Genomic DNA, 26348 nt, shown 5'->3' on the forward strand with positions numbered 1-26348 from the left:
GCAATTTGTAGAAAGAGCCCCCACCTTAATGGAAAACAAAGATACAGCAGGAACTTAAAAAAATAATTGTTTTCTAATTGTCGGTTAAGAATCAGCATAGCCCAGAGAATAAAGTACTGTCTCCTATTGCTGATAAAATTGGCTTGTTTCCTGCTTACAGCTGTATAAAGAATATATGTATATCTGTATACAGCCTTTATATGGCTGGAGAGGGGGAGATCTTTGTGGGGGAATCTTTAAAATCTTTAGACGATGGACTGTTACAAAGTTCACTCATTTCAGTGAACTTGTTTGCAACACAAACATCCTTAGGTTCTGGTGTCTGGCAGTTCACATTTTTGTTCCAATGTCTCCTATCAAGTTATGACCTGGTGTATGTGAGGAACTAATAGCATCTTGATTCCTGTCTTTTACAGGGGAGAAAGGACTAAATGCAGATTCTAAGAACAAATGAGATCTTTTGAATTGCAGGCTCAAGGGTGTTAACTGGGAGATTCCCCATACTTATTCTTTGGGCACAAATAGTTCTTTCATGGCCCTTTTGAAAGGATCAAAGTACAACCTGGAATTCTGAATGGCTTTTTTTTTTTTTTTTTTTTTTTTTGTCCTTTCCTTTTATCTTAACTGAACAGTTACTAATGAACATGCTGGGAAATTCATCCCCATGGGTGGAGTCTCTAGAACATAATGACAGGCGGTGTAAACCTGTATACATAGGCTCATGCACATTGTATGTTTGTGTATATACTACCATGAGGATATTCTGGAGCCCTGTGATCTCAAATCAAACACCCAGCTAGCACTCTGCTTCAAACAGCTAAATCCCTTTGCTGTTCTTGCCAATGAAGAATTGGGTTTCAAACCTGACTGTACATCATAGCCAATATGGAACTTTGAAGATTTTTTTCCCCTTAAATAACACTTTTTGCTGTTGTTTTGTTTGTTTGAGACAGAGTCTTGCTTATATATAGCTATATATAAGCTATATCTGAGCTTATATATAGCTCAGATCTCAACTCTTAGTAGTTCTTAGCCTCCTGAATTCTGGGATTACTGGCATTCACCATCATGCCTGGTTACAATTTAAGAACAGTTTTAGCTTTTTTTGTTGGCTATTTTATTATTGTTGTTGTTCTTTTGAGACATAGTATCACTTTGTAGCCCTGACTGCCTGGAACTCACTTTGGGAACCAGGCTGCACTTTGAATTTGGGAACCAGGCTGAACTTTGAATTTGGGTCAGTCCTCCTGCTTCAGCCTCTTTGAGTGATGGAAATCAAGGCATGGACTACCATGTAGAGCTAAATGAACTTTTAATTCAAAACTAGATTTGGGGACGGGACCTGAGTCTGGTTCCCAGTATCCATATCAGGATATATAGGCCCACAAACACCTATAACTTCAGCTTTGACGCCCTCTTCTGGTCTCCACAGGAACCTACACTCACATGTGCACATTACCACACCACACACACACACAGACACACACACATAAAAATACAGTTAAACTAATTTAAAATAATAGATTTACCCGTATACAAAGGTTGTAAATATGAAATATAAAGCAAAACGTTGTAGATCTTGCAAGTTAATAGTGCAATTCACTTTACACTATCAATGAACTGACTGACATAATCAACTTCTTCAGATTTTTTTTGGTTCTTATTCAATGCCCTTTGTTTACTCAGGTACCCCTGAGGTACCATGTTAAATTTAATTCCTAGGTCTTCTTAAGAACCTTTGGACTTCTCCAATTTCTTAGAATTTTGTTTGTTTATTTGTTTGTTATATTTTGATAACCTTGATAGTTCCCAAGAATATTATGGTATTTAAAAAATTTTTTTTTGTTTGATATTTAGATAAAAATCTCACATTGCCCAGACTGACGTGGACTCCCGATGCTGTTGCCTCCATCTTTGGAGTGAGTGCGGGATTTGGAGGCTTTTACCACCAACCCCACCATATATTCTGTAGAGCAGTGTTTCCCAGCCGCCCCAATGCTGTGACCCTTTGAGGCAGTTCCTCAAGTTATGGTGACCCTCAACAAAAAGATTATTTTTGTTGCTACTTCATAACTATAATGTTGCTACTGTTATGAATCAGAATGTAGATATCTGTGTTTTCTGATGGTCTTAGGCAACCTTTGTTGCCTAAGGGGTTGTTCAACCCCTTCAAAAAGTGGTTGTTACCCACAGGTTGAGAATCACTGCATCATCTCCTGCCTCCACTCCCAGCAGTAACTAGGATAAGCTGGATTTTCTCATACTTAGATGATGGTCATGGGTTTGGGAGAGGAAAACCTCAATTAAAGTGCCTTTTTCCTCACAGAGTGGGGGACATTCTGTCAACCTGACTTTGTGCCTGGAGTGCCTGGGTAGGTAATGTCTGCATATTTTCCACAGAAGGACCTATTTCTCTTTTTTCTCATGTCATCTTCTATGTAGCCCACATTCATCCTTGATAGAGAATGTTGATTTCCATTAATTTGGAATGAGGTGTTTTTCTGATCTTATTTATTTGTTTACCCACTTCAGTTATCAGTATGAGCCCAGGACTATTTGTTTCTTGCTGTAATTTATAATCTAATGCTGCTTTCTTCTACAAAGCGTGCTGAGCTGGGCTGGTTCTAACCCTGTGAACTTGATCATCTGGCTTCTAGCCCCTTTGACATGACAAAGGGAGATACAGTGTTGCTTCTGAGGATTAGAACAAACTCTAGCCTTATATGAAAATATCTTGTCCTAGTTCAGGAAATCATCCATTTCTGCAAGGAGTTCTGGTTCCCTCTCTTGGAGCATGGCATTAGAAACTAAAGTCTGGTTGCTTGGTTGTTCAGATGTCACTGTGCTTCGATCCTTTGATATGACAGACGAGGAAGGTTGTGTGCTTGTCTACTTCTCTGTGTAAAGGCATTTCTATAAATATCTGTATTAAAAAGCATTAATTTATAGTGACATACTATGCAGTTCTTACTAGCAAACTCTACTATGGTTTAGGTTAGAAACTTACTTTATAGTTTCTATGGTCTCCAACTCTAATCCATTACTTCACAGGCCCTCCTAGCATCTACCTCTGTGTGCTGTCCTCTGTGATGATAACCCCACGAAGCTTAACCGTACCCCTGAATTTGTTTACTATCTGTCGCTCCCTGAAAACAACAAGTCCCATGCCACTTTTGCATACCATTCTATCCCCAGTGAACGTGCAAAGTAAGCATCCAATAAATAAATAAATATTTGTTAAATGAATTTGTGGATCTACACATAACAATAAAGAGGACAAAGAGAAAAAAATACATGATTTTTCTAATCCTTCCTACACACCAAAAAAAAAAAAAAATTTTTTTTTAATTGCTTGCAAAATGTCATTCATCCTGACACTTTGAATCAAGTCTGTCAGGACTCAGAACCCACATCCTTTGTGTTTTAGTGGTCCTTCTGTAGAGAGCTTCTCTCTTGCTGTTCTTTGCCATGAGATAGAGCCTTGTGGGTGGCTCTGGCAGGGGCCAGGGGCCAGAAATGGCAGCATCCATTTAAAGTGTCACTCAGGCCCCACCAGGAAATTGGCTCCAATCTGGTCTGGGGGGCGAGGGGAATTGTTTGTTCTGCCTTTTGTGATCTCAGTGAAGGCGATGCTGATTTACAAGTCACTGTGTTAGGGCAAGGAAGATTGCTTCCATGAGTGGAAAAGATTAATTAAATGATTATCCCAGCTGCCACACACTAATGCCTTTCTTACTGGGTTTCAGGACTAGGAAGCAGAAGGCCACCACATTTAGCCTTTTACAGGGAATCTAATTGACAACTTCGTGATGCCAAGTCTTATTAGATTGGGAAGAGTCCGTGCTAGTGGCTGGCAGCTTCTAATTCTAAAGAAGGCTTTCCTCCGGCCACCTGGAATTCTAAATGACATCATTCTCTCATCCTTTTTTGGTGTCCATGCTGAAGTTTTATTAATATCATATTTTTATGATTGTTATCTTTTGGTGATTTTTATCTGGTCTCTGAGGACTGGAGCTTGCAGCCTGGCAGACAGGCAAGAAAATGCATTGAATTCCTACTATGTACTAGGTCCTGGGCTAGTGGCCAGGGATTGCAGAGTTGTGTCTTTTGTGGAATTCTCCATCTAGAATGCTCTTCTCACAGTTTAGCTGTTCCCAAACAGTAGTGCATAAGAATCACCCGTTTGTAGCCAGGCTGTGCCCTTGACCACTGAGCCATCTCTTGAGCCCTCTATATATTTTTTGCATGCATTTACTTTTGCTTTGTGTGTATGTGTGCATGTATCTGCATGCGTTTACATGTAGCATGTGATGCAGGTACCCGCAGAGGGCAGAGGGCAGCTGTGAGCCACCTGGTGTAGGTGTTGGGAACCAAACCCAGGTCTTCTGCAAAAGCAATACTTTCTCTTAACGTCTGGCCATCTCTTCCACCCCTGAATTTGTCCTACCAAGCCATCCCTCTACTCATCACCTTGGATAGCGCTGATTCTCTGATACTAGTTTGTGTATTTGTTTGCCGCCCTTTTATCACTCTTGTACCAATAACACTACAGGAAAGCACTTTCTCACTCATTGTCAATCCTCTAATACAAGAGAACTTGAGTCTATGCAGAAGGGGCCTCAAGATGCCCTGGAGAGTAACAAGGAGGGTTAAAGCAGGCAAAGACTGCATTGTGCTGTACTGAGTGTAAGTTCTCCACTTGGCCTCTATGCCCATCTTAAACATTATTCACTAATTAAAAAATATATAAACTAGTGATTATTATAATAATAATTATTTATTAAGCACATGTTTGCTTGGGGGTCACAAGAGGCCACTCTAGATTGTGTAATTTTTCTATTTCTTGTCTACATTGAAACAAAGCCATTTCAAGCAGACTAGGATCCTACTCAGCACAGACGAGGTGAGTAAGCTGCCATGCCTCTGTCTTAGAGTTCAGCAGGATATGAGAGCTGAAAGATCTGCTTCTGCCGACTCTACCCCTGAAGCCTGCATTTGTCCATTGCTAACTTGGGACCAGCATCGATGCTAAGGTCCCCATAGCTTTGTCAAAATCCTTGCAAGAGCTGAGCCAAGGTGAACGAACTCTCATTCTTTCCATGACTGAAGTGTATAGATGCTTTTACCTATGGGCAGTAGAAAGCAATGAAATGTAAGTACAGGAAACAGAGGGTTAGGCAAGAGGTGAGAGGTGTGGAGGCACTGTGGGACTTGGGAGGACTTGGAAACCTCAGTACAGAAGCTGGAAGCCTGTAGACTTTGGTGAAGTTTGCTCTGCCCAAGATTCAACAGTAGGTAATCTTTGCCAGGCACGGGCCAAGGGGGAGCTACTCCCTAGGTTCGTTTGCTTGGTGCAGCCAAAGAAATGGTGATGTATTTCCTTTGAATGTGTCATGAGACTGTAAGCACAGAGAGCTGGATTATTTCAGAGGGTGAAGAGAATCTGGTGGGGGCAGTGGAGGTGAAGGAATCGCAGCAGCAAGAAGCCAGGGCAGGGGGCCAGGAGTCTGCCCCATGTGTTGGAGTAACATAAGCTGTGGCTGTTCAGGAGGTGGCCTGTGTAAGGAAATCTGACCACAGCTAAAATTAACCTCTGAGACTTCACACGCCTCCACACTGCTTTGAAATAAACACCCCTAGAGAGGGCACCGGCTGCTGACCGCTGAGGATCACGTTAGAGCCTGCCAGCAGGGGTCCAGTTATGCCTATAAGCATCAACGTTTGGGTCCCTGCTCGGGACCAAAGTCGTGATTCCTGTGACCATTATAAAGTGGTGAGCGAGTGAGGGCCATTGGCAGGGTCTCTGGGGAGAGCTGGTAAATCTTGTTTGAATCTGCTTTTGTTTAGAGATGGTTCCAACTTACTGACTATGTTGTGTACGGCTGTTAGTTCTCTGAGAGATGGCTCCTCTACCATCTCCCTGTTGCTTTCTGTGGCATGTCCTGGTACAGGAGGGCTGGGTGGTGTATTTTTAGAGCAGATGGAGAAGGGTCTGTCTGGAAGTTATTGGTGGTCTGAGAAAATACAGTTGCACACATTAAGAGGAAGCCAGAGGCCAGATGAGCAGGGTCACCATGGCAGCAGATGTGGCCATTTCCATCTGGCTTCTTGATGGGGACTCAGCAGGTGCAATGGGAAGAAAAAATGGGCTTGTGTCAAGGCTTGGAGGTGTCAGGAGGTAGACCAGAGGGCTTCAGTTGTAGGAAGGATTTGAGGGGAAACCTAGAAGAAGTTCCTACCTGTTAAGACCCTGACAACTCTGACATGTTTCTCTTTCTCCTTTTCCTCTTCTTCCTTCCCTGTCCCCCTCCCTTTCTCTCTCTGAGACAAGGTTTTTTGTGTAGCCCTGGCTGTCCTGGAACTCACTGTGTAGACTGGATTGGCCTTGAATTCAGAGAATCATCTGCTCTGCCTGTGCTGAGAATGGTGGGTGCTACCCCACACCCATCCAGCTGTGACCATGGCATATTTCATGAAGTGTCCTATAGCTCTCCTGTCCCTTGCCAGGACAACCCAGCTTCCCCTTTGTGGAAAAACCACTTGGGAGCTTGCGTTCATGGAGCAAATAGGCAAGATGTGCTTTTCTTCTTCAGCATCTCCTCAGCATCCAGATGGTTCATGTCACCCGTGGCCAGCAGCAATTGTGGACGCTGGTAGCAGTGTGATCTAACAATGAGAATGGTCACGTTGATATGGTATGAGAGAATGGCCAGAGGCTATGGCCTCATGTCTGGGAGCTCCTCCTTAGCTTATTCATGCAGAAATGATGTAATGTAACCCTCCCCAGGCTTACCTTCCCCCTCCAGATCAAGCCTCTAGCCCCACTTCTGAGACAACATTAGCATCATACGGTGGCAAGCCTTATTTTGGAAAGAGTGATGCTCTTGTGTACTTCATTACTGTGTATAACTGGCCTTACAGTGGTACCCTGTCAAATGTTTAACCCCTACAGCATCTGCCTGGTGAGCAGACACTGTGTGGTAGGAATATGAATGATGTAAGAGAAAACCCCGGAATAAAGATAGCTTTGACACAGGCTTGGGACCACCCTGCTCTGCAGAAGTCTCTGAGTCTTCTCAGAGAAAAACGCTAGGAAGTCAGTATTTCTTTCTGCTTTTGCGTGTTTTAGGAATTGAACTTGCATCTCCAGACTTGCACTGCAAGTGTCTTTACTGGCTGAGGCATCTTACCAACCCTTTTCCATCTTCTTGTTGCCTTCATTGTCTGGATGTGCTGGTTTCCAGGGAGCTGGACATGCGTCTCTTTGACTTTAGATGTCTAACACTATGTAGGCATAGAAGAGAGCAGGGTTGTCCTGCAGATGCATTTACTAACTTCCGAGCTCCGGAGTCCTTGCCCCGTGGACTGGATTTCTTTTGAGGTAGGATGTTAAAAATAGGCTTCACCAAAAGGAGGCTATTGATGTGATTTGAGTCTTGACAAGCACAACCAGTGTACTTGGGTGGGGATTTCCATCCCTGCTGGACCTGGATAGGCACAGGAGTTAATCCCCTCTTCCCCCGTCATAGAAACTGCATACTTCGGTAAATTTCTTCTAGAAAAGTTCTCTCCACCTTGGCTATCAGAATGAACCAGGCTGACTTCTGTAACTTCTGTAACTCCCTTGAAATGTGATTGTGTGTGGACCAAACTAGAAGACTTAGAATGTGGTGCTGATGCTGATCTGTGTCCAGCTGGGCGTCATTGGCCTTATCTATACAATGGGATGCACACAGGCTCCCACCCTGTCATCCAACATGGCTAGGGTTAGGTTGTGTGAGTCCTGTAGATGGGAGGCAGACACAGCTTTGTTGTGAGGACTCCGTTATTCTTCCTGAGATGACTCCAGCAGATCTTCCTTCTGGGATGCTAGAATAAATAGTATGCTTGTGCAAACTGTCCTTTTGTGTTGTCCAGGGCCACATTGTCCACTCAGTAGGGGAACAGCACTGCTCTCTGGTAGTCTTCTTGGTAAAACCTATTATGAAAACACAGCAACCTGGGATGGCCCAGCAGGCCTGGCACCTCTGACGTCTGGGCTGGAGAAGGGCCCAGAGCACAAGGCACAATGGTCACTTGGTCACTTCTACAGAAGCCAAGTCTCTTAGCTGTGGAGTTGCTGAGAAAGGAATGAGGCTCCCATGTCGGGAAGGAGAGTGGAATGTGTTCCTAGGGTAGGGCAGTGCCAGCCACTGCTGGGAGCTACCCGGAGTCCAGAGTTTTTTAAGTGGCTTCCATGTAACTTTCCCACCAGCAACACAAGTGACAGCCTGTGACTAGTGACATGTGGTGCTCTGTCCCCTTCAGACAGTGTCAGACCTGCTGGGGTGTGGCAGTGTCTTCCTGAGCAGGCATCCCAGTCACTAAATGCCTGCCAAGAGCCACTCTTGGGTGTTGACTTCCAGTGCTGTAGGTGCCCGTGCCTCACGGAGGAGGAGTTGGGAAAGTCTGTGGAACTCACCTGGCCTGAGTGTATGTAGAGGCTGAAGCCAAGACTACTTCACACTCCACATGCAGAATTCCCTGTGTGTCACTCACACACGACTGAGAGTTTGTGGATTTCAGAACAACCTCATCATACAATGCCTGCTCACCTAGCCAAATGCTTTGAGGCTGCAATATCTGTACCTGATCATTTCAAAGTCAGTGCCTCATGACTTGCTAGTAATGGTTGATACAGCACTTGAGTAAAATGCTATGAATTTGTGTGTATACATATAACGCATGTGCATGCACACATGTCATATTCCCGGGCTCTGAGCAGTCTAGCTCCCACTTTTTTTTGGGTAAAACCATGGGAGGACCCCACTGACTTGCCTTTGCCCTGTACCAGGGGGAGGGGAGGGAGGCTGTCTGGACTTGCTTCACTTCAAGCAAGCTGTGTGCATCAGTGCTTCCTTACTTGGGCTTTTTGGGTAGAAAACATGGTTTGGAAATTTTAATCAGCCCTGTACACCTGACTTGTGTTTGTGTGGCCCTTAAAAAGTTATGGGTCTGGAGAATTGGCTCAGCAAATAATAGCACTGGCTACTCTTCCACAGGACCTGGGTTTCCTTCCCCAGCACCCACATGGCAGCTCAAACCCCAGGGGATGGGGTGCCACTCTTAGTCCCCACAGGCTCCGAGCGTGTGCATGTGCACACCCCCACACACGCCACAAGCACATCCAAACAAAAACATCCATGCAGGGAGATAACAAAAAATAATTTAAAAAGGTTAAACAGCAACAGATCACCTCTTTTACAAGACAAAACCCACTTCTGGCAGGCTTGCAAGATCGATTGCGTAGATACACCCACCCTGACATCAACCCTCCTGATGCTAAAGCCCAGACTGAGCTAGAAATGTAAATGCTGGAGTGACTCATTCCCTGAGCAGACCTCTGAGCCTCCCTGGACCTCTCAGCCCTGACAGAAAGGAACAAGGGTCAGGTGAGTTTTGGTCACCCAAGACAGGCAAGGTGAGAGCCAAGGCCAATGGAGGGGATGAGGAGCACCTGAGCCAGCCTGTTGGCATGCCTCTGTGTGTGACAGTGCTGGAGTGGAGAGCAAAGGAGGCCAGTGCCAAGACTAAGACTTGCAGTGCATCCACCAGGAGGGATTTCTCCCTTCACCAGGTACAGTGGGGCTGCAGAGGGCTGCCGAAAGCTCACCGTGCACCCTGTGGGCCATGAGCACGAATCTGAACCAGAAATTACCTAACCGCGGCTTGGGCTTGCTCTTCACTGTCCCTTTACGCACTGGGGAGCAGAACTTGGCATTCCGAATCCTTGTGCTGGCCCTAGAAAACCGGGGGAAGATACACACATTTTGTGGAAGATTTTCTAGGAAAGAGTAGATTGGTTGGGTACCTTCCATTTTTCCCACCCACACCGCCGTTCTATTTTGCTGACAGGCCACAAATCCCACCTGCCTCCCTGAATTCTCATGCAAAGCTTCTTTGGTAGGCTTTACTCCTTTTCGTTTACATATTCATGCCCTTCCAGCTACAAAACAAATCTCCCCCTTGGGGTAGGGGTGGGGAGGAAAAAACAATAATTCATCCTTCTTTTCCGGTCTTACCTGTGTTCCCACCAAGATAGCCCACAATTGGCTTTTCCAGGGAAACACCTGGCAGGCAGCTTTTGTGCCCCCATGGGGTGATTCCTCCCACCCAGCCAGGAGAGCAACAACTGTTTTTTACCCCAGGAGCATGCTCCTGGGGTAACAGTAAGCTGTAGTGAAACAGTAAGCTGTAGTGAAGCAATTAGGAAACTATGAGTTCTGAGTATTTGTTGCTTTAAATGTGTAATTTAATCATGGGCATTCACTGTTTTAGCATAATGTCTTAAGTTAACCAGCTCCCAAAGTGCTCAGAAAAATGTTTACTCACCTCCCTGCTTGCTCTGGTAGGTTTTTATCTTTAAACTGTGTTTTTGACATCAGTGATCAGGTGGGTCCTACAGGCAGGAAGAGTGCCTCTCAGCAAAGCGTGCTGTGGGTGCCTGTTCTGTGACTGGCTTTAGGTACATAAAATTCCTTTGTTTTCATGGGTTTTAAGATTTAGCAAGTGAAGGACAAGAGTCATGTATCTCACCCGTTGGCCCCAATCCCCATCTCCTTCATGTCTGATACACTTGTGCCGCCTCTGAACAACGGTTCCCCGCACCCTACCCCCACCTCCCATAACTCACTATGGGCTTGCCTGTGGCTTCTACTAGTATTCAGATACAGATTTCCTTTTTCTGTGGTGAGGCTCCTGACTGCTGGCCACGTGGATGGAGTAAATAATTCTGGGATAGGAGTTGAAAGTGGCCTGCTGATGGTTTTCCAGTGACTGACCAGAAAAGAGTTATACTCTATGGAGTGTGCATTCATAGGTATGGGGGGAGGGGGAGTAGAGTAGGCTTCACCCGGACCCACAGAGGCTTGTTTACAGGATTTGCTGGGATGTTAGAGAAAGAAGAGAAAAGCTGGCAGGATTGGTCTGTAAATGTGAGTGTTTCCCCCGTGCGTGGGTGGGGAGCGTGTTCCAGCTGAGAACACCTGCTGAGGCACCCGTGTAGGGGGACAGTGGAGATGGCAATGCAAGAGAGGAAATAGTAGTTAAAAGTCCTGGCTCCCTCTGAGTTGGGCACCTTACCACCCTTGCTGTATGCAATTAAGACTGTTATCCCACTATATGGACGGGGAAGCCAAGGCTCGCAGGGTCATGGTTCACCTAAGGTCACAAAGCCTCAGAATCCTCTCTGTTTAAAAAAGTATGATATAATTTTGTAGATGGAGGGGCTGAAGGATGGCTCAGTGGTTCAGAGCAGTTGCAGAGGACTCAGAGGCCCCAGGTTCAGGTGGTGACTCAGCACCATCCAGCTCCAGAGGATCTAATGGTTCTTCTAACCAGGCACAAAGACCTGTGCTGCACATACACAAATGCAGGTGAGACATTCTTGCACATAAAATAAATCAACCTAATTTAAACAAACAAACAAACAAACAAACAAACAAACAAATAACTCAAACTGCAGCCTCCTGGGAAGGGGCTGACCTGAGATTACCCGTCAGAATTATTCCAAAATGGGACCCTGGAGCAGGAGAACAGGCCTTCAGGTGCAAGGAGCAGCATCACTGGGAAAGATGAGCACGTATAGCATGACGGGGGCCGTGGAGGAAGGAACAAACATGCTATTGGTGCTGACACTGACTCTCGAGCCCCTGCACTGTGTTGTTCAGGCCTGTACCCTAAGGTTCATGAGGGACCTGATTTTATTCGGAAGTGGCCTTCTTTGCCCTTCCAGGGAGGACCATTGACTCAGTCCACCCTTGAACTTCCTGGGTCAAGCAGAGCTTTGCTTGTTGTTGACTGTGTGAGACGGGAAGTGAACGTGAGCCTGCAGAGCCTGTTTGCTTTGTTTCAGGTTTTATATTGGTTCCTTTTCTCATTGCTGTGACAAACTGTCTGACAGAAACAGCTGCAGGGAGAAAGCATGTATTTGAGCTCAAGTTTGAGGGTACAGTTCACTGGGGCAGGAGCAGGAGGCAGCTGAATACATTGTATCCACATTCAGGAAGCGGAGAGTCATTGATTCCTGTGCTCGGCTCACATTCTCTTTATTACTCAGTCCAGGACCCCAGCCTGTCGAATAATGCTGCCCATATTCAGAATGCTCTTGCGTCTTCATCTCACCAACTCTGAAAACTCACAGACATGCCCAAAGCTGTGTTTTCAGGGTGATCCCAGTCCAGCTGATGAAGTTTGACTACCAAAATGATACATGTGGGCAGTTACTTATTCAGCATCAATTAAGTGAGTTCCTGCTGTGTGCCAGGAAGTGCTAGGAAGACTTCCTGTCTACTGCTTCTACTGCAGTGGGGAAGGTTGCAGATGAGACAACAGTCATAACTTGGCTGGCTCAAAAGCAGGCCTTGTGTAGCGATGCGTGCCCCTAGCACATCATGGCAGTACTCAAGAGTGGGGGAGTGCTTTGAGTTCTGATGAGTGTGGTCCAGAGCATCTCATGCTGTGGGAGAGCAGAGTGTAGGGAGGATGAGTCTGGGTATTACCCGTGGATTAACTGGGTGTGAAGGTAGCAGACACCTATGTGTTCATCCTTTGTCCCTCCCAGCACCTTCAGCAGCCTGGTATTTCTTTCTTTCCAAAGGCAGGGTTTCAAAACTTCTGGAGTTGGTGTGCACACCCACCTGGAGCTTGTCCCCAACATACAATGTCACCATTGTGTGCCTCTGGGGTTGTTCCCAGGCTCAACCCCAGCATTCTCTGTTCAGGGTCCCTGGCCAGCCTGGCCGCAGACTGGAAGAACAGGAAGGGACTTTACCCCTGAGAACAGCCCTGCAAAGGTGGCCCGTGTTATATTGGCATATTGATTCTTGTTCTAATACTGTTGTGAAATTCTGTTTGCTTTATTCCTTGGTGACATGGGAAAGTGTCAGTGCCCTGTGAGGGCAGGTCTGTCAGTACCTACCCAGTGACAAGTGTCCAGCCCCTTTCCCATGGATGGGCGGCACTGTGATGGCTATTGTTCAGCCAGCCCTTCTTATGCTTTTCCCACACTGCCATGACACGTGACCTTCTGCAGCTTGTAGATTCGGTGTAAGCCCCTCACAAACAGCGTAATGCCCTTACTTACCTCAGCCACTGCTGGCAAATGCTGTACACTCTCTGCCATGCTGGGGAGATCTTTGACTTCTATACTAGTAGTTTTTCCCATCTGTGCAACCATCAGACAAAAAGCAACTTGAAAGAAGGGAGGGAAACAGTAGGTGGCCCCTATACCTGCTTCCTTCTTCTGAGTCCAGTCAGGGATCCATGCCCTGATGGCTCTATTCAAAGTGTGCCCTAGCAGGAAGTGGGGTGCTCAGGTAGGGGGATACAGAGAACTCAGTCACATCACAGTGTTCCTGCAGCCCAGCTTTCTGGTGGTGCCCCCTTAACAAAAAGGAGCCACTTTCTCACTTGAAATCAGCACAAAAAAGCCACAGGTGTCTCTACCTGTGTTCTCCTTGAGGCCAAGTCATGTCAATACACTGAACAATTCTTGTTCATTTTTGAGATAGGCCACTATGTAGCCCAGGCTAGCCTGAAATTGTCTTACCATCCAAAGGCTGTTATTCTTTTTAGGAGAGTCTGTTTGACATAGAGGGTCTGAGGAGGTCCTTAAGTACCCCCACAACAGTCTTGTGTTCAGCGTGATGTGCCTGCACAGCCAAGAGATGGGGAGGTTGTGGCAATCAAAAGCAGGCTCTTGTTACAGTTCTCAGTGTAATATGTTTGGAAAGATTGCCAGTTGAATAGCTAAAAATATGAGGCTCTGAAAGAGTGGCTTCTTTCTGCCACCAGAAGTGCCATTTCCTTTGAAACTCAGTGTTCATAGCTTTTGTGTTTAATATGTTGTGCCTGACACCGACACCGTGTCAGTTGGTCACATACTTGATCCACCAAGGGATCTACAACTGGGAAGACTAGGTGTGGCCCAGCCTGGTCCACATGAGGCTACAAAGGTTGCCTTTGGGAGGCTAGAGTGTCTAAGGTGGAAATTCAGCAAGGGACACTGCTGTCCAGTTGGTCACTGGAGTGCTCTAAGGACCCTGGGCTGAAGTGGACTCTAATGAACAACGGAGGTTCATGCTGTTCTGACCCAGCCACACTGTGCTGTGCAGCCTCAAACAGAAGATTTCGCTTTTCCATGCTTAGCCTGTCTCTCTGGCTGGTGATGCAACAATGAACGTGTCACTCTTATCCTGAGTAACAAATGTGCCTTTTCATTCCTTCAAACTGGCATCCATTAAGGAAGCACTGACCTTGCTATTGTGCTAAAACAAAACAAAGCAAACCCCACCCCATCTGCTCATCTGCTGGTACAGTACTATTTTTGTAGCACTGGGTAATCAGAGCGAGGATATTTGACTCAACAGTGCTCAGGCAAAGGAAGGATGTTATCTTGATGGCATGACCAAAGTCTTGACTCGAAGCCAGACGGTAGCATCTCCTTCACAGCAAACACACGGGAAGAAGCTGCAGATGCCAATGACAGTTTTGCTGTAATCACCAGCCTCTGTGTTAGTATCTCCTGCAGAGACAGGCACCTCTTACTCTAGTTCTCCAGGAACCGCTCTCTTGGAACCCTGCCTTCTGTCTGATGCTCCAGCCTGTATTTCTAGCCTGCTCTCTATGCCTTCATTCTAGCTCCACTAGTGCAATTTTTTCTGTGGGATTCCTCATTACAGAATGGCCTTGATAATTGCGGTCGAGCTTTGGAGACGTTATTATCCCCTTGGTTCAGCACAGTGCCAGCATCATCTGGTAATCAGGTCCTTTACTTCCACTGATTGTCAAAAATCTCCCCTTTGGGATTCCACTCCAATGACAGAGACTGGTGTGGAACGAGAAGCAAGGGAACTTGGCACTCTGGAATCCTGCCAGGGCCTTCCTCCTCTCCTTCTCCAGTCTTGTCCTATTTTCTTTGACATCAACTTCTCTAAGAATATCACCTGTGTAGCACGGAGGCTTTGGGTAGGGGAGTTGGGGAAAAATCATAGTTAGCAACCCCTGCTTCAGCACTAGTATGAAACTATCCTAGACCTTTTTACCCTGGACTGGTTTGGCGACTTGAACTCCAGCTGGAGATGGTGGTTTTGTTCTTTCTTTCCCACTAAAATTGTGTTATTTAGCTTTCACAGGCCCCTTCTTGAGGCCAAACAAGGATCATTGTGCATCTGCAAAAGCAGCAGTGGCCTCCGAGTCCCCATAATTTGGTGGAATGAGAACCTTGGAGACATGCTTTTAGCTACCCAAAGCCTCAGTTTCCTACCCTGGCTTGAAAACTTCCAAATATATTTTAAACTACTGTTGCAGAGTTGCTGAACCCAAGGAGTAGGTCTTCCATGAGTAGTTAGGATCTCTGCTGACATGAAGAAACACTGTGGAAAAAAAAAAAAAGAAAAAAAAAGAAACACTGTGACCCAAAGCAATTTGGGGAAGAAAGGGTTTATTTTGCTTACTCTTCTATACCACTGTTCATCATTGAAGGAAGTCAGGGCAGGAACTCAAACAAAACCAGAAACCTGGAGGCAGGAACCGATGCAGAAACCATGGAGGAATGCTGGTTCCTGGCTTGTTCTCCAAGGCTTGGTCAACCTGATTTCTTATAGAACCCAGGACCATCAGCCCATGGTGATTCCATCACCAATGGACTAGTCCCCCTCCACATCAATCACTAATTTAAAAGAAAAATAAAAGCTCTGCAAGCTTGCTTGTGGAGAGCCAGATCCTGTAGATGCATTTTTCAACTGAAGTTTCCTCCTCTCAGCTGACTCCAGCTGCAACAAGTTGACATAAAAACTAGCCAGCACAGTGTCCCTTGGAAGCCTATGTTAACTTGTGACTGACCAATGATGAAGTAAAGGAAATAGGACTGAGTTTATGGCCACACTTAGCATGACCTGTGGCAGCTGACTTTAAAAATAAATCTGAGTGGTTTTGTGTGGTTCATATCTTCCAAAGTCAGGAGCTGAGAATGGGAGAGGAAGGGAAATTCCAAATTATCAAGGATCTGTGTTAGATGGTCCTGATGATTACGCTGGAGTGGGATAATTAATTTCCCTGCTGCATTAGTCAGGGTTCTCTAGAGAAAAAGAACTGATAGAATGAATGAATGAATGAGTGGCTTACAGGATATGGTCCGACTATTTCAACAATGACTGTCTCCCAGTGAAAGGTCCAAGAACCCAGTAATTGTTCAGTCCACAAGGCTGGATCTCTCAGCTGGTCTTCCATATATGCTGGAATTCCAAAAAAAAAAAAAAAAAAAAAAGGCTCAATTGCCAGCAAAGGGCCGAATTTGCCATTGAGAGTGAGGGCAAGCAGGCAAAGATCAAGTACTTCCCTCTCCCTTGTCCTTTATATAGGCTGCCACCAGGAGGTGTGATGTAGATCAAAAAATCCTCTCTTCAAAACATCTGGATTTGGGGTGGGGCTTCCCTAAATCAAGAAAATGATTCCGTCAAGAAAAATCCCCCATAGGTGTACCCAGCCACTTGGGCTTTAATTAATTCCAGATGCAGTCAGGTTGACAGCCAAGAATAACCATTATTCCCACTCTCTCGTCTTTAAAAAAACAATTTTTTAATGGGTGTTTTGCCTGCAGGTACAGATATGCACTATTTGTATGCAGTGCCTACAGAGGCTAGAAGAAGGGTTAGGTTCCCAGGAGCTGGAGTTGAGCAGTAGATACTAGGACGTCACAGTGAGGGTGCTGGGAATTAAGTGCCTCCCTTCCTCTGGAGGGGCAGCCAGTGCTCTTAATCGCTGAGTCATCTCTTTGGCCCTTCCACTTTTTAATTAATTAAAAACAAATCTGGTTTGAAGACTCATGAAGAGCCCATATCCTTAGTTTTCATGGGAAATCATCTTCTCAAGACCTACTCTTTTTCATTCCAGTCAGCTTGACCCAGCAGGCGCATAATGGCTTTCTGCCATGTGCCAGGAGATGGGCCAGATATGGTGGTTGCCCACATCTGTTGGTGGGAACTTGAGGGTTGGATCAGGAATCTAAGAGTGATTTCATGGACAGGCAGGCGCTGTAGTTGAGCCGGAGAGCCCCCAAGTGGGGCAAGCAGCAGCTCAGTTGAGACAGGAGAGCTAATGAGTTTTCCTGGTGTGGATCATAGTGATTGCTGCTGAGTGCCTGTTTGGTGCAGGCCTGTCATCTCATTTGCTCTTTGAAGCACAGACTGGCAGACTCTTTCAGGGGAAGAATCAGAATCAAATACTTGAGGTTTTGTGTGCCAAAGATTCTGTCACAACTGCTCAGCATTGCTTTAGTGTCATGGAAGCAGCCAGAGACCACAAAAGGATGTGGCTGTGTCCAGTGAACTTTACCAACAGAAACAGATGCCCAGCTGGCATTAGTTCAGGCCACAACTTGCCAGTACCACCTTATAATATAGTTGATAGAGTCCACATTTTATGGATCATGAAGCTGAATGTGGTGGTGTGAATGAAAATGGCCCCCATAGGCTCATAGTTTTGAATGCTTGTCCTCTAGTTTGTAAAATTAGTTTTGAGGAGTGAGAGGTGTGTCCCTGTTGGAGGAGGTTTCTCTGTGTGTAGCCCTGGCTGTCCTGGAACTCATTTTATAGACTAGGCTGGCCTCGAACTCACAAAGATCTGCCTGCCTTTGCCTCCCAAGGAGTGTGCCACCATGCCCAGCCAGTTTGCCCATCTTAACTGCCACTATGGTATTTGCTCCCTTAGCTTCTTCTGATCATGTTGAATTGAATGATACGAATTAAAGATGCACTTGGGGATGTAGCTGAATTGGTAGAGTGCTTGCCTAGCATGTGTGAAGCTCTGGGTTTGTGTCCCAGAACCATATAACATCACGAATGCTGGTACACACTTGGCATCTCATCACTGAGCTAGTGAAGGCACCAAGATCAGAAATTCAAGGTCATCCTTGGCTATGTAGACAGTTCAAGTCCAGCCTTAGCTACTCAAGACATAACTAAAAACAAAACAACAACAAAAAGAAATTGAAAGTGAAAATTCTCTTCCTTTACCAGCTGTCTGATCTTGGATAACTTGGCAGTCTGGGGAAGAGTCTAACACGATGTAAGAGCTAGTACACAGCTGTTAAAAAGATTTCCATGAGCCTCTGGTCTGCATGTGGGTCTGCATAAGTTAGTGTCTAGTGAAGGGTAGAGGAAGAAATGACTTCTTTAGAACACCTCTCAACCAGAAAGTGCAGTCTTGTTGCTTCTGGAGATGAGGGTCTCACTTCCCTGGGGTTGAGCAGCTGAAGATGCTGCCTAGCCACAAAGGCTATACCCCAATTTTCCCCAAACGCCTTAAGAGCAGCGCCCAACAAAAACAGTGTCCTCAGGGAAAAGATGGAGGGCAGAGGCCAAGGTCAGTTGACAGTCTTCTGCCCTTTGACCTTTGTGAATTCTTGGGCAGGGCCACTGGTGGAGGGAGAAGGCAGCAGAAAATTTGTATATAAACCTGTTGTTTCTGACCAGTTGAGGGAGTTTTGGCCTTTCTTTTGAGCAGTCATTCATGTCAGTGAGAAAGGTAGGGATCTATAAGAGCCTGTGTGTCCATCCTCACTCCACATTCTCATACAAGCTCAGAAATAAATCAACAGGAAAATGTTTGGGGGCCTTTTCTGGCTTTCAGTGAGTTTTCTTTGCTTCCCCACTTAGAAGAAAATATTTTGCTCCGATGAGTCTGTGAAGTAGAAGAGCAGGTGTGATGAGCTCCCCAGGGAATCTGCTCTTCCACGGATCACCCAGCCTCTGCCCTCTGGGCTGCTGTGCACACTGATGCACTTAAAGACGTTATAGAGTGGTCCCCTGAGCATAGTAACCACCCTTCTCTTCAGAGCAAGAGACCCATAAGACCAGCTTCATCCAGAGGGGTGGATAGAGAGGATCTTTGGACCCTTACCTGAGATTTCAGTCCCTCCCCTTTATATACCCCTTCGCCAGTTATATATAATTCCACCATGGGGGGCTGCAGAGGTGGCTCAGTTATTAAGAGCACTGGCTGTTCTTCCAGAGGACCTGGGTTCAATTCTCAGCATCCACATGGCAGCTCACAACTGTCTGTAACTCCAGTTCCAGGGCCTCTGACACCCTCACACAGACGTACAGACATACATTCAGGCAGAACACCAATGTATATAAAATAAAAATAAACAATAAATTATAATTCCACCACGGTTTGTCTGTGCCCCTCTAGGCCAAGGGAAATGCTAACGTACAGAGTCTGCAGAAGGTTAATTGAAGGAGAGATGCCATCTTTGTAGCTATGGGCAAATGGTCATCATTCTGGGATGAGCCTTGTCAGAGTTAAGGCAGCTTTGAGGTCACCAGTGCTCTCTAAGTAAGAAATAAATTCAATTGTTTCCCCAAGTTCAACCTTGGTACAATCATCCCTTTGTAGCTAGTCCTTTTTAAGGTTTGATAATTGTCTCTCTAGGGAAAGAGGTTGCACAACAGGTATTGGAGTAGGCTGGGTTTTATTTGTTAGAATCTTGACAGTGAAAATGTTGGCTAGCTTTTAATCAACTTGGTTAAATTTTCAATAACAGCGAAGCCATAGTTAGCTTCACTTATACGTGTGTGATGGCAGGACCCTGTGTTTCCCTCTTGGCTGCTTTAAAAGGGAGCCAGGCCCCTGAGAACTCTGCTCACTCAATACCCCTCTTTGCCCTGAAATGGCCCATCCAATGATGCCCATTGGTAATCTCCCCATATGTTTTCTTCACAAAGTGAAAAAGATGGAAGGGGGTAGGAGAGGCCCCACTTGTGTTTAGAGCTGCAGGGTCTCAAAGCTGTCTGGAACAAACTGTTAGCTCCTTGTCCCCTGGCCTATTCAGGTCTCTGCATGTTTGGACGCTCTCTTTAGCTTTTCTCTAGGCCCTGATACAGCTTTCTCAATAGACAGGACGGTTACGGCTAGCTGAATGCCTCGTCAGCACAATGCACTGAATGCTAATGGCTCTGGCAGCTCTGGAGTTCACCAGCTTGCGAGTGCCAGCAGGACAGTGACTGTGGCACCTAAATATGGGTCCCAGCAGTTGCATCTGACCCTGCAGTGGGATCTGCCCAGATTTCTGAAGTTTCCTGTGTGCTTTTTTTATAGATCTACACAGATTGGGCCAATCATTACCTTGCCAAATCCGGCCACAAGCGCCTCATCAAGGACCTCCAGCAAGATGTGACCGATGGTGTGCTCCTGGCCCAGATCATCCAGGTTGTCGGTAAGTTTGTATTTCCCTTTGAGAGCTAGTTGGTTACAGCAAAGCCAGCCCAGAAAGGTCCAGAACCCTGACATCTCTGTCCCACATATATAGACCATTCCCTTGGCTTTCTTTTGATTCTGATTGTATGGAGCCCAGCATTAAAACTGTTTCTGTTAAACACAGCAGGGCTGTGGGTGTAGCTCAGTTGGTAGAATGCTTGACTATGGTGCAAGCCCAGGTTCCATCCCCAGAACTGTATAAACCCAGTATGGCAATGCATGTCAGTATGCCAGTATGGTGACCCAGAAGATGGAGGCAGGATCAGACATGCAAGGCCATGCTTGGCTACATAGTAAGCTTGAGGCCAACTTGTGCTCTCAAAAGAAGAAAAATCACAGCAGAATTTCCTTGACCATCTCATAGAAAAGAATACCCAGGGCCAGAAGAGGAAACTGGGGCTTTGAAAGAGGCACTCTACCTGTTTCTTGCCTCCTGTTGGAAAACGTTGGGCATACTTCAAAAAGGAAAAGAAAAATACAGGGCTGTTTAATCCTGTCAACTCTAATTGGGACTCAGAAATCTAAGGCTCTGGAGAGGGTTGGTGGTCTCTGGTTTTAATACCAGGGCAAAAGAGCTTGAGCAGTGGAATGTTCATGCCTTAGACCTGAGCTGGGAGGAGCAGGCATAGCAGTGGGTAGATGCTGGCCATGGCACTGCCTGAGAGTCAGTGCTGTGGAGGTTGTTAGTGAGCATTATTGGGCTGATGGTCACCCTTGTCAGATGCAGCAGCCCACTAGTGCCAGAGTAGAAGGCACAGGGAAGGATGGGGCTCTGGCTCTGGCTATTGTGCAAACCCGCTTTCCCTTCAGCTATGAGAAGTAAGTGGATTTCAGAGCTTAAGCTGTGCTGAAGTTCTTCGGGGAGATCTGTAGAAACACAGACAATGGGCCTAGGCTGAAAGTGTGGAATGTCCCTGACAGAGAATGAAAGTCCCCCTCTACCTTAGCATTAAATTTTGAGATTGGTTTCTCTTTTCCTCTTCCCTCCCTGGACTGCTTTTCTCCTGCTGTTACAGCCAGTGGGCACAAAGGCAGCCATTTAAAAGATGTCATTACTGTCTCACAGCTTCCAGACACCTAAGTCAGGCTGTGATCACAGTATGTTCAGGGCCACATCAGGGCCATGTAGGGACTCGCTGGAAAGGGGTTTGCTTTCGTGCTTTTTGAGTTAGTGACGAGGGGACTCTGGGTCTGGCTTCTTGCTGGCTACTGGCTGAAGATCACCCTCACTTCCTAGCAGCTGCTCTGCTACTTTTTGCTGTGTCCAAATCTTGGTCCTTCAGTGCCAACAGGGAGCAGGTCTCTGGAGCAACTGTCCCAGTGGGATGGATTCTCTTACATAATGTTGGAGTTGCAGGTGCTGCCCACACTCCTGGAGAGGATTGCACTAGGCCTGGATGCCACTGCCTGCACCACAGCAGGACACCTGACCCACCTGACTGCCTGCTTTTCTTCCAGTCCTCCTCTTCCTCTTGCTCTCCATTATTGCATATACCATAATCTTTAAGAAGCTTTTCTCATTTAGATTCCTCAGCCCCTAGGAAGTACATAACAGATTTTGCATTTTGCCAGTGAGGAAATGGAGGCTGGGTGAGGCTGAGGGCCCTGTGTCAGACTTCTTAGCTGGTGCGACCACTGCCATCACTTTAGTTCCATGACTATTTATTGAGCACCCCAGTGCACCTCAGTGTCTCCTTGAGGATGGAGAGGTGGATGGATTGGGCTCACAGCCTCGGGGGCTGTGGTACTGCCTTGTCGGCAGCTCTGTTGAAGTTGTGACCTATATCTGATCTTGGGTTTGAGGTCCTGTCATCAGGCTTGTGGCTGGCACTGAGCCTCCTAAGCATGTGTAGGAGTGGTGCTGTGTGATTCTGCTGGGAGCCCTCTCAGGTTTCAGGTGCCAGCAAGAGAGAAAATGGAAAATGGTCACTAAGGGATCTTTCTTGGCATTGCTCCACACCTCACAGCTGTGGGACCTCGCTCTGCTTGCTCTCAATCTCCATTTCTTTGTGTGTGCGTGCGCGCGTTGTTTCTGGTGTGTATACTTGTTAGCCTAGTGTACATGGGGTGAGTGTACATGTGTGTGCACATGTGCACGTTTGTGTGTGCAGCTGCATTTGCGCATTTACACATATGGGTGCAGTACGCACTGAGGCCAGGAGAGGACGCTAAAGTCACAAGCAGTTGTGAGCCCGCTGAAATGGGCGCTGGGAACCAAACTCGGTCTTCTGCAAGTGGCAAGTACTCTAAAGCATAGAACCCTCTCTCCTGCACACTCTATCTCTATTTTTTGAGACGGGTCATTAATTCAGTTAGCCTGGCAGCAATGGGCCTCAGGGATCGACCTGTCTCTGCCTCTCCAGTGCTGGGGTTATAGGCATGCACTGTGCCTGGCTTTTTACGTGGGTTTTGAGAATCTGAACTCAGGTTCTCAGGTTTGCGTAGAAGGTACTTTATTGACTGAGTGATCTCACCAACTGTTTATCTGACTTGAAAGTGGGTCAGCTATCCTTCTTTTCTTTATGGGTCTTTCATGAACTGCAAGTTAAAGATCAAATAAGAAATTTGTGAAATTGATGTGCTCCAGGATAGCACTCAGTAGCAGCTGTCTAGAGCAGTAGGCAAAGGAAGATGATGTTGTGTGTCAGAGCTGATTAATCATGCCCAACAGACGCAGAAGAGGCTCAAGGTATGTTGTGTACTGTCAGTTTGCTGTGCATTGCCATGAAGATGAGAGATCAGTTCTATCATTGCTTGGGAGCATAGGATGCTTCCCTGAGTCTGTTCAGATGAATGGCTCATTTGGAACTTAGCTGCTGATCTGTAGTTGCAGAGGCTCAGGTTAGTACTGATAGCTTCTCAAATGCTTGTTCTCCAATGTGTTTTGGATTTCAGATTTTGGGGGCTCTGATATATTTCCATATAAATACGATACGTTGGGAATGTTTTTAAGTCTAAGCAAGAAATTTTATGTTTCACAGGCACTTTGTGTACACAGCCTAAAGGTAACCTTATTCCATGTTTTAGATAATTTTGTATGTGAAACAAAAGGCTAATTGTGTGGGGCTTTCTACATGCGGCGTCAGGTTGATGCTCGAAAAGTTCCGGATTTTGGAGCAGTTCGGATTTCAGACTGTCAGATGAAAGATGCTCATCCTTAGTGCACCTCTGGCTCCAGAGGAGGGTAGCTCTGGTGGGGGCTTCCAGGGACAGTCGGTGCTGGCTCACTGCTCTTTCCCTGACTGTTCCATGCCTGGGTCCACGTCTGTGCTCCATGCATGCACAGAGATCCAGAAGATGGGAACTGGGAAGGCAGCACTCCTCCTCCAGGGTCAGCAACTCTTGGGACACTTAGAGTCTCCGTGTCTTTCTTTTTGCTATGATAAAGCACTTGACAAAGGCTACTGAAAGGAGACAGAGGTTCTTTTGGCTTACAGTTGTGGAGAGGCACAGTCCATCATGTCAAGGAAGGTATGGTGTCAGGGGCAGGAGGCTGGGTGCTCACACTACATCCATACTTGGGAAGAAAAAAGAAACCAGAAAGTGGTCTTGGAGTATAAAGCTCAAGTCTCTCTCCTCCACTACCCACTTCCTCTAACAGGGTTCCTCTTCCTAAGGGTTCTACAACCTTGCCCAACAAATTACCTGGTGGCGACCAAGTGTTTAAACACACAAGGCTATGGGGGAACTTTGCTTATTTTGTTTTGTTTGTTGGTATAGGGTCTTACTGTGTAGCACTAGCTGGCCTGAAACTCACAGAGATGCCTCTCCCTCTGCCTCCAAGAGTGCTAGGATTAGAAGTGTGCCATCATAGGCTAGCATCTCAAATGTAAACCACACTACTGGAAGTCAATGATAGCTCTCCTGAGGGCAGCAAGACTTTCTGATTTTAGTGTGGACTAGCCAGTATTCCTCCTCTTGAATTCTGAAGTTAGCATTCCCCCTTTATATGCTCACTATAAGAAAACATAGAGTGCATTTGTGTGTGACATCAGTGTGTGCATATGTATACCCACACAGGAGTTTCCCAAAATTAGAGTGCTACTGGCTGCACTTTTAATGTGCTGGACTCCAGTGGCTACTCTCAGTCTGGTGTGTTCCTGGTCAGACTCTGGAGTCCAGTTCTTTCTGGTACCTCTCCTGGCTGCCCAGCCACAGCTAGAGGGGCCTCTGTTATTCTCCCTACTGTCATCTTGGGCTTTGTCCTCCATAGGTCTGAGTCTGAGTTTATTCTGTCTGGCAACCTAGAATTTTGCCTGGGGCTGGCACATGGTGAGGTTCAGGGAAAGCTGAGACCAGAGGCAGAATTGTGTCGTGGTGGAAAGCGTGGCAGTGGGGACAAGTCTCTCCGGTGCCTCTTTTAAAAGGATCTCTCTTACTCCATTCCTGAAGGCTTTGGCCTCATGGCTAAGTCACCCTACTTCCATACACAACCACACTGGAAATTAAATTTCTGCCTGTGGATTCAGTAACTGTGGGGATATGTGATTCACATGGTAGTCCATCTTTTATTGAGCAGAATCTCTCCCTAACTGTTTCTTAAAGGACCAGTTCTAGTCACTAGAGCTGCAAAGAACAGTGAAATCTGGGGTGTTGGTTTGAACTGATGATATTAGTGGATTATAACAATGGACAAAAATATGGATTATACTGATAGTAAGTAGGAAATTTAAAAATAAGCACAGCAGCAGGGGAAAACCTGGACTATACAGGAGAATTTACTGCTATAAACACTGCTGCATTTTCATGAAGTCCTCAGTGTGGACTGACTCTAGAGAAGGCATGGTGAGGACGGGGCTAGGATCACTCTTTTTCACAGCACCTAGATGTTATCCTGTAGGGAGCATGCAAACAGAAGATGCATGCAAGCTGAACTCTGGTTGCTATGGAGGGGGTTACCAGCCCATATGGCTACATGATCCGAATCCCAGCCCTGGTAAGGGGCAGACGGGAGCCTTGTGCTTCTGAGATGGTACCCTGAGAGAAACACAACCTCAATTCTGTTATGTTCTAGTTTGAGATGGAGGACATGAAACTAATCACAAGAAATCACAGACAGACCCGAACTGTGGAGCATTCTGTTAAAAAATAAATAAATAATCAAAACAAAACTGGCCTGTGTCTCCCAAAAACATCAGCGCCTTGAAAGACAAAGCAAGAACCGATGCCAGGTTGGAGGAGACTGAGGAGGCGCGACAAGAAGTGGGCTGTGTGGTCTCTGCCTGAAGCCTCTGAGGGGGATAAAATGCTCTCTCAGACATATTTTAGTCAGTTGACAAAATCGGAGTACTGGCATTGGACCAACACTAGATTTTCTGAGTTTTGTAATTATAGCATGGAAGATGATATCCGTGTCCTTTGGAAATGCATGTGGAAGTACAAGGGGCGCAGGATGTGATCTATATTGCTTACTCTAAAATGATTCAAACCAGGTGCCTGAGCGTGCCTGTGGAGTCCCAGCTACTTGGTAGGCTAAGGTGTGGAGATTGACTCAGCCCAGGAGTTCAAGACCACCTGAGTAACAGCATAAGATTCTGTCAAAAATAATAACAATAAAGTAAGATTTGTTTGTTCTTTAAAATGTGTTCCTATGTAGAGACAATGAGGCTAGGAGGCGGGGAGAGAGAAAATGAAACTCAACTTAGATGGGCGGTGGGAGGGGCAAGAAGCAGGCAGATCTCTATGAGTTCCAGACCAGCCTGGTCTACAAAGCAAGTCCAGAACATCCAAAACTACATACAGAGAAACCTTGTCTCGAAAAACAAAAACAAAAGAAAACAAAACAAAAAATGACTTGAATATGCTGGTATAGATAAATTATCATAGGTTCTTAGAGGTGTCAGTTTAATCATGGCCGAGCATTCTGTGGACAAATGAGAGCTTCTTTGATTATCTGATTTGAAGCTCCAAACAAAGACCCCCTGCTCTAAGTTAGTGTGCTTAAGGTCCAACAGAACTACTGTTGTTCCCAGCACTCTCAGTAGTTATGACAACCATAGAAACATCTGGGGATTTAAATAAAGAAGTACTTAAATTATATAAAATTAGAA

General features: G+C 46.0%; 1 protein-coding gene across 2 annotated transcripts in view; it reads left to right on the top strand.

Annotated features, from left to right (window-relative positions):
- Nav2 (neuron navigator 2) overlaps window positions 1-26348 on the top strand; it is a 343708-nt gene that overhangs the window by 91181 nt on the left and 226179 nt on the right. For both annotated transcript variants that reach the window (XM_055608371.1, XM_055608367.1), the window contains exon 2: window positions 20140-20257. In XM_055608371.1, the coding sequence (XP_055464346.1) occupies window positions 20140-20257 (118 nt within the window). The remainder of the gene's footprint in view (window positions 1-20139; window positions 20258-26348) is intronic.

The sequence above is a fragment of the Psammomys obesus genome, unplaced genomic scaffold (assembly GCF_907164565.1).
Source record: "Psammomys obesus unplaced genomic scaffold, mPsaObe1.curated_primary_1811, whole genome shotgun sequence".
Lineage (NCBI taxonomy): Eukaryota > Metazoa > Chordata > Mammalia > Rodentia > Muridae > Psammomys > Psammomys obesus.